At 48.5% G+C, this 11831-nt stretch overlaps 2 protein-coding genes across 5 annotated transcripts in view; both read left to right on the top strand.

Annotated features, from left to right (window-relative positions):
- The first annotated feature begins 54 nt into the window (after window positions 1-54).
- Inca1 (inhibitor of CDK, cyclin A1 interacting protein 1) lies at window positions 55-9815 on the top strand. Of its 4 annotated transcripts, none has more exons than XM_026780163.1 (7): window positions 55-211; window positions 3827-3914; window positions 7586-7699; window positions 7911-7950; window positions 8197-8390; window positions 8991-9153; window positions 9389-9815. In XM_026780163.1, exons 2-7 carry the CDS (start codon window positions 3871-3873, stop codon window positions 9530-9532), a joined length of 699 nt encoding a protein of 232 aa, XP_026635964.1. In that variant the 5' UTR covers window positions 55-211; window positions 3827-3870; the 3' UTR covers window positions 9533-9815. The 4 variants fall into 4 exon arrangements, with proteins under 4 accessions (XP_026635964.1, XP_026635965.1, XP_013202592.1 ...); XM_013347138.2 differs by lacking the exon at window positions 55-211 and adding an exon at window positions 369-438; XM_005349653.3 differs by lacking the exon at window positions 55-211 and adding an exon at window positions 542-556.
- A 759-nt stretch (window positions 9816-10574) lies between these two features.
- Camta2 (calmodulin binding transcription activator 2) overlaps window positions 10575-11831 on the top strand; it is an 18801-nt gene continuing 17544 nt past the window's right edge. The window contains 3 exon segments of the mRNA XM_026780060.1: window positions 10575-10802; window positions 10804-10830; window positions 11686-11780. Of these exon segments, the coding sequence (XP_026635861.1) occupies window positions 10702-10802; window positions 10804-10830; window positions 11686-11780 (223 nt within the window). The 5' untranslated portion in view covers window positions 10575-10701.

The raw sequence follows: 11831 nt of genomic DNA on the forward strand, positions 1-11831 counted from the left end.
CGGACGGGCGGGCGAGCGGGCGCGCGCGCGCGGACGGACAGGCGGGCACGCGCTGTCCCGGGAAGGAGTCACCGGGTTCGCTCTAGTTAAAGGGGCAGTGCACTCTGACAGTAGGGCCCACCGGGCGGACACAGGGAAAGCGCGCTGCGGACACACAGGGAAAGCAGAACGCCGGAACGTGGGAAAACTATCGCTCCAGGAGCCGGAGAAGGTGGGGGCGGACCCCCGAGGGGACTGAGGTCGGAGCCGCGCACGTCGCCGCCGTCAGAGGCGCGCCTAGAAGGCGGGGCTTGTCGGTAGACCACGCCCAGGAGGCGGTCCGGTCAGCCCGGCCTTCGGGCTAGCGAGGCGAGCGGAGCGACTACGGTCCCTACGGTCCCTGCGGAGCTCCTTCCTGCCCGACCTGAGGTTCCAGAATTCGCTTCGCAGTTGCCTCAGGTGATGGGGCCAAATGGAGGCATCGCCGACGTAGCCGCTCGATGCTCTCTTCCCAGATAGCCTTCAAGTTTGAGTCCCCGACCGCCGCCTCAGCCCCCAGTCAGCTCCTCAGGCTCAGGTGTCTTCTTAGGCCGCAGCTGCCTTCTGAGGGCAGGAAACCCCTGCCCACCCAGCCTGGTCTGCGCCTGTCCCTCGCATCATAGGCTCACTACCCCACGGCCCCTCCTATGCCCTCCTGCTTATTGCCAAAGGTTTGGCTGTGGGCCCCGATCTACCTGCCAAAGGTCGCCTCAGCCCCCTCAAGCCCAACCACACCCTCGGGCCTTGGTCCTTCCCTCCTGGCACTTTCCCCACCGCCAGGCTCCTCAGCCAGGACATCATCCTTCAGATGCCCATCTACCCTCTTAGCTGTGTCTTGCTGCCAAGGTCTTGATGATCCCTTGGTCAACTTGATTCTGTCTGACTGCCTCAATCCGCCCGGCCCTTAGATCCGGGTCACCCACTCAGGCCTAACTATCCGAAGGCCGCATGCCCCTCAGTTCCCAATTGCGCCCCTAGTTCTAGACCCCCTTCCAACTCAGGACGTCCAGTTTTGACCTCACGTGCCCTCTCAGCCCAACTCTATCCCGTCTGCCACTTCGAGAACACTCCTTTTGTCTTTTATCTTCCGCAACCATTTTCATCTCCGTCTAGCTACCCTTACTGGTTTTATGGCTTTTATATTGGGTCTCTCTTTGTAAGCCATACCCCAGTCCGGATTTAAACTCTCAATCCTGAGTTAACTTCCTGAATGCTGGAATCCCAGGATTGCAAAACTATGGCTAACTCACCTTCGGCTACCCTTTGCTTCTGACACGTTCGGATCAGCTCTCTCTATCCTTTATGCGGGTCTGCAGGCACTCCTAACTTACCTAGTAGTTTATTGGTCGGTGTTCCCAGAGCCTTGGTCGTGCAGCAAGCTGCTCTGCCCCTGAACCACATCTCTATCGCCTCCCTAGCTTTTTTCTTTCTTTTCTTTTCTTTTCTTTTCGGTTTTTTGAGACAGGGCTTCTCTGTAGCTCTAGAGCCTGACCTGGAACATGTAGACCAGGTCGGTCTCGAACTCACAGAGATCCACCTGCCTCTGCCTCCTGAGTGCTGGGATTAAAGGAGTGTGCCACTACCGTCCGGCCTCCCTAGCTTTCTTATATGTTTTGATTTGTCCAAAGTCTTGCTGTTATAAACTAGGTTGGACTCAAACTCATTTTGCTCCTTCATGAGCCTCGTGAGTGCTTAGGATTATAATCTAGATGGCTTTTATCTAATATTTCTTCATTTATTTTATTTTTCTGTGTTTTTGTAGTATTCTTTTTAAAAATAAGTATTGTTTTAGTGTGTGTGTGTGTGTGTGTGTGTGTGTGTGTGTGTGTGTGTGTGTGTGAAGTCAGATCAGGGACCAAACTCAGGTCATCAGGCTGAGGTAGCAAGCATTTTTATCATTGAACCAGCTCCTTGGTCCATATCTATTATATTTTTTAAGGTTTTATTTTTAAGCTGTGGAGTGGTGGCACACACTTTTAATCCCAGCATTTGGGAGACAGAGGCAGGCAGATCTCTGAGTTTGAGGCCAACCTAGTCTACACAGTGAGTTCCAGGACAGCCAGGGCTACACGGAAAAACCCTGTCTTGAAAAAGAGAAAAAAAAATTAGTTTAAATTAATTATGTGTGTGCTCATGTTTGTGCATGAGGATCCATTGAGGATGTGGGTGCTTGTGGGGGTCAGAAGAGGAAATCAGATGCTCTAGAGCCAGAGTTACAGGTGGTTGTGAGCTGTATGACATGGCTGCTGGGTACCAAACTCAGTCCTCTGCAAGAAAAAATTATATAGAAAAAATTTAAAATGCTTGCTATGAAGGCTTTTCTATATAATCACATCCACACACACACACCTTTCACCATATCTAGGTCATCTGTCCCAAATGCTAGCTAAGTGCAACTGAGGTTTTATTTCATTTTTATGTGTGTTTTGTTTGCATGCACATATGTGAGCCATGTGTGTTCCTGGTGCCTACAAAGGTTAGAAAAGGGTGTTAGATGACGTTACAGATTTTTATGAACCACCATGTGGGTTCTGGGAACTGAACCCAGGTCCTCTGCAGGAGCAACGAGTTTTCTTAGGAGCTGAGCCATCTCTCTAGTCCCACAAGTGGAGTTTATTAAGAAAAGGTTTTGTGCCGGATGTTGGTGGCACATGCCTTTAATACTAGCACTCAGGAGGCAGAGGCAGGCTGATCTCTGTGGGGATGAGGCCAGCCTGGTCTATAAAGTGAGTTTCAGGACAGCCAGAACTACACAGAGAAACTCTAGCTCGAAAACAAAAACAAACAAACAAACAGAAAAGGTTCTAAAATAGATTTAGCCATAGGCATTAAAAGAAAAAGGGCAGGTACTGAAGAGTTGACTCCGTGAGTAAGAGCCCTTACTGCTTCTGCAAAGGTTGTCTTCTGCCCTCCTCCAGCTCCTGCATGCACAAAGTAAACATAAACTCATAAGGCTCACATATATACACAGAAATCAAAAATTAGTAAGTCTTGGAAGAAAGAAGAGCTCAGGAATACATATACACCCAAGTATGGATACAGATTTCTCAAGAGAGTTTCTGTGCAACTGACTTCACTGTTCACTTTACTATAGACCAACGGCCCTCAACCTCCCTAACGTGACCCTTGAATACAGTCCCTCATGCTATGGCGATCCCCCAACCATAAAATTTTGTTGCTACTTCATAAGTGTAATCTTGGCACTGTGATTAATCATAGTGTATATATGTTTTTTGGTGGTCTTGATTACAGCTGTGAAAAGATCATTGGACCCCCCCCCCAGGGGATCACGACCCACGGGCTGAGAATGGTGCAGACCGCGACCCACGGGTTGAAAACCACTGGTGTAGACCCTCTCAGTTGCTTCCTTTTGTTGTCATTTCTCCGATGGTTTCACTAACCTTTCATATCCAATTTATTACCAACCCCCAATTCCTCCACTTCTCTGTCCCCAGTTGCCAGTTCTAGTCCAGCTGTTGCCAAAGAGCTCCGCCCCATCCGGCTTCCACCTGTCGTGCTTTTAGTTCCATCATCTTGTATTACAAGTAACTTAACTTGCATCTATAATTTTCATTTACGCTATATGTTTAGCTCCAGGAAATATTCTCCTTGATATCACCCACCTTTCCTGCTGTTGTTGTCTCCAACTTCACATGTTCAGTTAATAGTACAGCACTATCGTCTCTCTTAGGGTTATGAAGCTCTCTTTTTTCAGCATGTTCAGTCCCTTTCCAATCTCTACACTTGTTCATGGTCTGGTCTGCAGCTATTACATGAGTGAATGATTCATTACCCATTATCCTCCCAGCACCAAGGAGGATATCCAGTCCTGCTACCCAGCTAAGTCCAGTCATGGAGGGACAGGAAGATGGCAACAACATCCTCCCTTTTGCCAAGTGAGTCCTCCCTATTGGGTGGGAAGGATAAGGATGGGTTAGAGGGAAGAGCTGGATTCTTTTCAGAAAGGAGTGGAGTAAGAAAGAACAGGAACCTCAGTGTCCATGTTTAGGAGATGGATGGTTTGTTAATTATTCGTTAATTATTCAATAAATGGTTTACTATTATTACTTTATTTTAAATTGTCCATGGAAGCCAGAAGAAGGCTTGGGCTGTCCTAGAAAGAGAGTTACAGGGAGTTTTGAGCCTGCTGACATGGGTGATGGGGAACGAACTCAGGTCTTCTGCCAGACCAGTATGTGTGCTCTTAACCACTGAGCCAGCTCTCTAGTCCCAACAGTTTTGAACACTGTAATGTTCTAGACACTATAGTAGGCATTGGGGATTCAACAATTAGAAAGGAAGGGGATCTCCTCTCAGAGAGCTCGTAGTAGAGCAGAATGTATAAACAAGCATCGTTACACCTAGTTATGAGAACTACACAAAAAGATACGTAAGTATAAAGTGATGGCAGATTAGGAGTTAGAGGAGATGGAAGGTAAGGTCACTGTAGAAAACTATTGTGTAGAAGGTAATTTGAAATGAGATTGAGCTTGTCTGCAGAAGGGGGATGGTGGAGGCAAGAAGGAAATAAACTTGGAATGTTCTAGTAACAAATGAGACCAATGTAATTGAAACTTGTTGACTGAAGAAAACGTGAAAAATAAAGTTAAGAGAGTTAGGAAAAGTCAGATTGTAGAAATCCTTGCAGTCCACAGACAAAAACTCTGTGTTTTTATCCTGAATATGGTGGGAGTAGAAAGTTTTCAGCAAGGAAGTGAAATAAGCACACTTTTTCCTTCAGCCTTTTTCTTTTCCTTTTTTTTTTTTTTTTTTTGTTGTTGTTGTTTTTGTTTTCAAGACGGTTTCTCTGTGTAACAACACTGGTTGTCCTGAAACTCTCTTTGTAGACCAGGCCGGCCTTGAACTCACAGAGATCTGCCTGTCTCTGCCTCCTAAATGCTGGGATTAAAGGTGTATGCCACCACCTCCCAACCCTCCTTCAACCTTTTTTATTATGGAAAATTTCAAATAAATATAGCAGAGAAAGAGTATTTTGAACTGATGTTCTCATTTCAGGGAGAGTCAATAATTTTCATTATATGGATATTCTTTTTACCTATCTATCCCCCTCAGTTTAGCGGGGGGGGGGGTATTGAGACAGGGTTTCACTGTGTAGCCCTGGCTATCCTGGAACTAGCTCTGTAGACCAGGCTGACCTTGAACTCACAGAGATCTGCCTGCCTCTGCCTCCTGAGAACTGTGCCACCACTGCCCAGCTCCCCCTTAGTTTTTAAAAATAATTTTTTTTGTGTGTGTGTATGTGTGAGTTTATACACACATATATGAGCAGGTGTGTGCACCATGTTGCACACATGGATGCCAGAAGGTGTGAGTATCCTCTGTCATTTGCTACTTACTCTTCTCTAAATTTTTTTCTCTAAATTTTTTAAAGATTTTATTAATCTTATTTTATGTGTATGAGTGTTTTGACAGTGTACCATGTGGGTTCTGGAAACCTAACCTGGGTCCTCTGCAAGAGCAACAAGTACTTTTAACCACTGAGCTATCTCTCCAGTCAAACCATATCTTCCTTTGAGGCAGCGTCTCCCTCTAAACCTGGTGTTCACATTTTCTCAGAGTGGAAGTCTGCACACCCCAGCAGTCCTGTCTCTGACCCTTCAGAGGTAGGGTCACAGGTGTGTGGGGACAGTAGCTTGTTACATGGATGCTCATGATTGAACAGGAAGCATCTCTAAGCCGTATCTCCAGCCCCTTTGTTTGTTTTAGAAGTGGGGTCTTATACAGTTTAGGCTAGCCTCATCCTTACTATGTAGAAAAGGATGATTTTGAACTCCTGACCCTCCTGTCATTGTCTCCCAAGTGCTGAGATTATACACATTCACCAGAGAGTGTTGGATCTCCTAAAGGTGGAGTTTAAGGGCAATTGTGAGCTGTCTGATATGAGTGCTGGGAACTCAACCTCAGTTCTCTGAAAGAGCAGTAAATGCTCTTAACCACTAAGCCAATATGACACAAAGGATTATTTTTGCTGGACTCAGGAGGCAGAGATAGAGAAAAAAGATTACTTTCTCCTGTTCTGTGTAGTAGAATTGGGGAGAGGGGAATAAGAAGTGAAGCAGGGGCTGAAGAGATGGCTCAAGCAGTTAAGAGTATTTGTTGGATCTGGATTCAATTCCCAACATGCACATGGCAGCTAAAAACTGTGTATAACTCCATGTCTAGAGGATCCAATGCCCTCTTCCTGTCTCTGTGGGCACTGCATGAATGTGATGAACAGATATATATATGCAAGCAAACATCCAAACACATAAAATAAAAAAAAATACATCCTTAAAAATAAAAAGAACTGGGGCTTATGGGATGTCTCAGTGATTAAGAGTGTTGGCTGCTCTTCCAAAGACCCAGATTCAGTTCCCAACACCCATATGGCATCTGATACACTCTTCCAGGCTCTGTGGGCACTGCATGCACATGATACACAGACACACATACAGGCAAAGCATACATACAATATGAAATAAAAATAAAAATTAATTTTTTTTGGCTTTTTGAGACAGGGTCTCTTTGTGGAGCCCTGGCTGTCCTGGAACTCACTCTGTAGACCAGGCTGACTTCAAACTCAAAGATCCACCTGCCTCTGCCTCCTGAGTTCTGGGATCAAAGGTATTCACCACCACTGCCTGGCTAAATTTTTAAAGTAATAATAATAATAATAGAAATAGGGAGAGCAAAATAGAGAGACCATTGCCATAGTCCAAGGAGAGAAAGATGATAGGTGATTGCAATATGAGAATGAAAATGGAAACAGTGGTCAAATCTGTGTATTGTTCAGATATACAGCTCACTGGATTGGCCAATGGATTAGATACAGGAAATGAGGGGAAATATACCATAGGAAGTTTTGGGCCATAGCAGCTAGGCATATGGGGTATATCTTTTATCAGGTTGAAGGCTGAGAAGAAGTTGGGTGGAGCCTAAGAAGGAATCGGGCTGAACAGATTTTGGAGTATTAGTATGCTGGAGATATTTAAAGTCATGAAATTGAATGAAACCACCTACAGACAGATAGAAGTGAAGAATATAAAAGACTCCCTGATATTTCAGTTAAAGACTAGGAAGTTGGGCCAGGCATGATGGTGCACACCTTTAATCCCAGCACTCAGGAGGCAGAGGCAGGCAGATTTCTGTGAGTTCAGAGCCAGACTGGTCTATATAGCAAGTTCCAGAACAGCCAGAACTACATAGTGAGACCCTGTCTCTCAAAACAAACAAAAAAATCAGAAAATTAAGCATCATTCAATCTGGGGACAAGGAAGTAATAAACACTGTTCACACATAGCTCCTATACCTTGCATACAAGGCTATTGATCGTTCTTCGATACATAAGACACACAGTAAACAGGGTTTCTCTCGTGGATCTTCATTAACTTAAAGGAACCTTGTCTATCAAAATCACCTGAGTAACCAAAGCCTTCCCTTTTAAAATAATTTTATTTACTTATTTTTGTGTTTTCCAATGGTCTTAGGCAGCCCCTGTGAAAGGGGCTGCGACCCACAGGTTGAGAACACTGCTCTGAGACACGAGCCTACCTTGTTCCCCTCTCAGGAGTTCCAGGGTGGTCAGCCGATCCTCTCGCTGCAGCCAGCCCTCCCAGAGTAGCAGACCAATGCCTCAGCCTTACGGAGACACCTTCTGGGAGAATCTTAGCCGAAGGTCTAAGTGAGTAGAGCAGAAAGCAGAAGCTGGAGGTGGGAAGGTGAGGCTCTACTGTTTTTAAGGCTCGTGCATCCTTATAGCAATGAGCCCATGTTTGGAGGCCATTTCCCACTTTGATGAAACTGTAGCTCCAACAGGAGGTTGGAGAGTTTGTGAGAGAAGTGGTGTTTATTGTGGTGTCCTTTCTGACTCCAGCTCCTATTTTTGTTCTCAGCTCCAACTGGATGGAAGAACAGTACATTCCACCAATGCTGGTATAACAAGCCCTGCTCCTCAACCTTCTGTTAGAGTGTGCTTGCTGCCTTCCTGTCCTTATTACCCTTTTTCTCTGGTATTCCCCAACCAGTATCTAAGCAGGCCCTGTTTACTGTAAACCAAGCATCCTGTTTTCCAAATCAGACCCAGTTTCCAAAGACCCCAGATTTTCTAGTTCAGCCCAAATTTCCCAGAAACCCACATTTGTCCACCCATTTAGCAAATGTTCTTCCTCCTTGGCACAGAGGACCACTGGGTGCTCGCAGCCTGGCCTGCACCCTCTTGAGGGGCTTCCTCCTCCTGCAAAGCTCTGGAGAAGAAAACGAAAGAAGCTGCATTTGGAAAGAATGCAGACGGGCCCTGGAAACATTCCGGCCCGTGTTAGAGCTGTTACCTATCACCTGGAGGACCTGAGGAGGCGACAGAGAATCATCAATGAGTAAGGAGGCATGGCGTCTGGCCTCTGGGAGCCAGGCAGGGATTGGTGGAGGGTAATTTGAACTGAAGAAAGTTGAGAGCTTTGAGAGAATTTATTGGTACTTGAAAAGGAACCATGCCCCTGGTGTGATTCAAACACATTTTTCTTATTTTTTGCATTTAATTATGTATGTACATATGTACTGCATGTCACAGCATGTGTGTGGAAATCAGAGAATAATTTCCGGGAACTGGTCCTCTTCTTCCATCATCTGGGCCTGACTTAGACCATCAAGTTGGTGGCAAATACCTTTACCTGCTAAGTCATCTTGCTGGTCCTCAAACATAATTTCTATAATATGAAAGAAGCAATTGAGGGATTGAAGATAAGTGAAATGGGCCATGATGACTAGAGAGCACATCACTGAATGAGGGAAATTAGGGGTCGCTGACAGGCCCCTGAACTGAAAATTCTTCTGTCTGTGGAGAGCAAAAAGTCAAATGGTACCACCTATCCACCTATGAGTCTCAGCAGGAAGTACTTCAGACCAGAAGGGGGAAGAATGTAGAAGCTGGAAGCCTAACTCCAGGCCCCTTCCTCGTAAACCTAATGTCTCCACAGGCTAAAGAAGGCCCAGTGGGGAAGCTCTGAGGTTCCATCTGAGCTCCCTCAAGTACCTGAAGAGGGCTATGGATTCCTCAGCACTACTGAATACCTTGACGTGGAAGAAGAGAGGGGAACCGATCCACAGGAAGGGAATTATTTTGTCACTCCCAGGGATCAGGTATGATTGGAGATGAATTTGGTAGGGGTAGGGTGGAGGGTGATATCAATTCATAATCTCGAATGGGGGGAGGGCGGCACAAGCCAAGAGCTGTTGAATAGCTGAATTTAAAAACGAAAAGTAGTCATGAACCCGAGCTTGGGGAGCGGGGCGTGCCTGAATTTGGCCATTAGGAAATGTGGAGAACTGTTTTTCCATTCTTGCCCCTCCCCCCTTCTATTTTTCTCATCCACAGCTGCTTTGGTCTCCCTGGACCCCCTTAGGCCAGGGGGGGACTTATGCCTCTGGGCGGCTAAGCTCTCTGGCCCACAGCACTGTTACAGCCAGGAGGAACCCCACTTACAATCCTCAGAGGATGGAGCTGGAGTCTGAGGAGTAGTGGAAAATCATCCATGCCCAAGCTTCCAGACCAATCCAAGCGCGAGACTCTCCTCACTGCCGGCGGCAAGATGGTTGTTCCCTCTCCTAACCCTAACTGTTGATCACAGCCTACTTGAGTTCCTACCCAACGGTCCCATGCCCTCACAGCCGGACCCTGGTCTTGTGTTCTTTCTGTTCTGTTATTAAAGAGCCTGGAGGCAGTGAGAGGGGAACTGGAAAGGAGGACTTCTGTGATTTTCTTGAGGACCCAGTTACAATGAAGTAAAGCAAGGTCCCCAAATTAGACGAGTCTCGCCCGAGACAAGAAGAGTTCTGCCCAGGTCCAGCCTCCAAGGCTCTGGCCCTGTACCTCTGCCCAAGCCCCATCCTCCTGCGCCCAGTCACATCAGTCAGCTGAGCTTCCGCCTCCGGATCCCGGTTCCCTCAGCGCTATTGCCCCTTTAGAGACGACCCTGCAGCCTGTCGCGCAGACTGGCCCAGTGTGCTGACCCCAGGTTCCCTTCTCGACCCCGTTCCCTTAATTGGGAGGCCCCGCCCCGTGCGCACTGACGTCGAACGCCGCTGTCAGCCGGCGCTAGGGGGGGTCGGTTTGGGGTAGAATGGCCGCTGCCGCCGTCACCCGCGGGACCCCGGGAGGTAAGAGCCAGGGCCTCTCGCCCGCCTCTCCACCCCCGCGCCAGGGGGCGCAGCTCCACGCGGTCCGGGTGTGGAGCACGGCGCCGGGGACCACCGTCCCTCCTCCCCGTTTGCCTCCACCTTGCTGCTTCCGTCCTCCTTCCCCGCGCCAGGGGGCGCCGCTAGGCGCAGGGCCCCATCACAGACCAGAGAGTGCGGGGACTGCCCCCAGACCCCCCGCACCCGGCTACCGCTCTGCCCCTTGCCCGCCAGGTGTTCATGAACTCTGTTCAGCTGCTTCTCCAGAACATCCGGGTTTCCGGGAGGGACCCTCCCACCTCGAAGATTCTCCCAGGACCCCCGCCCCCTTTGGGGGGGAGCACCCCACCCCCAGCGCCAGGCGTGTCAGAGACCTGAACCACCCTCAGGCCTGCAATCTCATCTCTCTCTTGCTCTGCACCCTGGCTAGCTGCCTAGCCAGGGCTGCGCACCTGCACCCTATGGTGGACTCCTTATCCCAACCCTAGCCTCACTGCACACCACCAATCCTGAATGGGCTTCCGCCCCCTCTCCATCCCTGGACACCTGGCAGAGCCCGCGCAGAGAGCCTCCTCCAGCTCCCATCTGTTCCCCAAGAGGGCGGAGGCTCAGATGAGCCAGAGCAGTAGTAGACGGGATATGGTAGGCTGGAGGTTGGTTGGGGAGGTAGGAGTGCTGAGGTGAAGTGAAATGCTAGCTGCAAAGGGGAAGCCGGAATGTCCTACCCGGAAGCTTGGTCCAACATGTCTACTCCAAATTCTCTTAGCTCATGATCAACAACCTGAGGGAGGGAGGGAGGGAGGGAGGGAGAGAGAGAAAGAGAGAGAGAGAGAGAGAGAGAGAGAGAGAGAGAGAGAGAGAGAGAGAAAGTGAGGTCAGTTATCAGATCTGCCCTTCCCCTTAGAAAAAAATCAAATAGAGAAGCAACTCAGGGTGTGTCTTCCAAGGGCCAGCTTGTCACCAGGCTCACATCTGCTTTCCTCCAGCGTCCATCCCGGTTGGCTTGCCAAGCCACCCTCCAAGGATTGGAGCTCCAGCTCCTACATCTGGCCCACCCTTAGCCACAGCCTTGCTCTCCCTTCCCAGATGCACCCTGAGTTCTTCTGTTTGGCTTTTCCATGGGGAAAGATCTAATAACTGACCTCACCTACTCTCTCCTTCAGGTTGGCCAGGGCATGGGAGAATCTGGGTTAGACGAGCAGAAGCCAGCCTGCTGCCCTGGGGAATGCTCCAAAACTGTCAGCCTCCCCCACTCATCCTTTTCTTCCTGATCACTCTGTTCTGTCTTGTCTCCCCACTCCTGTTGGTTCCTGGCACTTATGTCTGGGTTCTCTTTTATCCCTGTTCTCTAGTTCTGCTGTCACATTCTAGTACAACCTTTCCTTTATCCTTCCCAGATATCGGGAGTGAGTTCTATAGCCCCTTACCCTACCTCAGGCTCCTCATCTTGAATTAATGTGGGGGCCTCTTCCCTGACCTTGTTCTCTCCTTTCCCAGCACAGACTCCCCCTCCCCCCGGCCCCTCAGGCCGGGGGTGACCTTGCCCCCTGGAACCCTCACCATGAATACCAAGGACACCACTGAGGTTGCTGGTGAGTTCACAAAACATGTTCTTTGCTCCCCACCTCTTTTTTTTTTTTTTT

This window comes from Microtus ochrogaster, chromosome 7 (genome assembly GCF_000317375.1).
Source record: "Microtus ochrogaster isolate Prairie Vole_2 chromosome 7, MicOch1.0, whole genome shotgun sequence".
Taxonomy (NCBI): Eukaryota; Metazoa; Chordata; class Mammalia; order Rodentia; family Cricetidae; genus Microtus; species Microtus ochrogaster.

Coding starts and splice junctions, on each gene's coding strand:
- Inca1 (XM_026780163.1), top strand. CDS start 3,871: ATGGAGGGACAGGAAGATGGCAACAACATCCTCCCTTTTGCCAA. Junction 3,915..7,585: donor AACATCCTCCCTTTTGCCAA/GTGAGTCCTCCC, acceptor TTCCCCTCTCAG/GAGTTCCAGGGTGGTCAGCC. Junction 7,700..7,910: donor AATCTTAGCCGAAGGTCTAA/GTGAGTAGAGCA, acceptor TTTTGTTCTCAG/CTCCAACTGGATGGAAGAAC.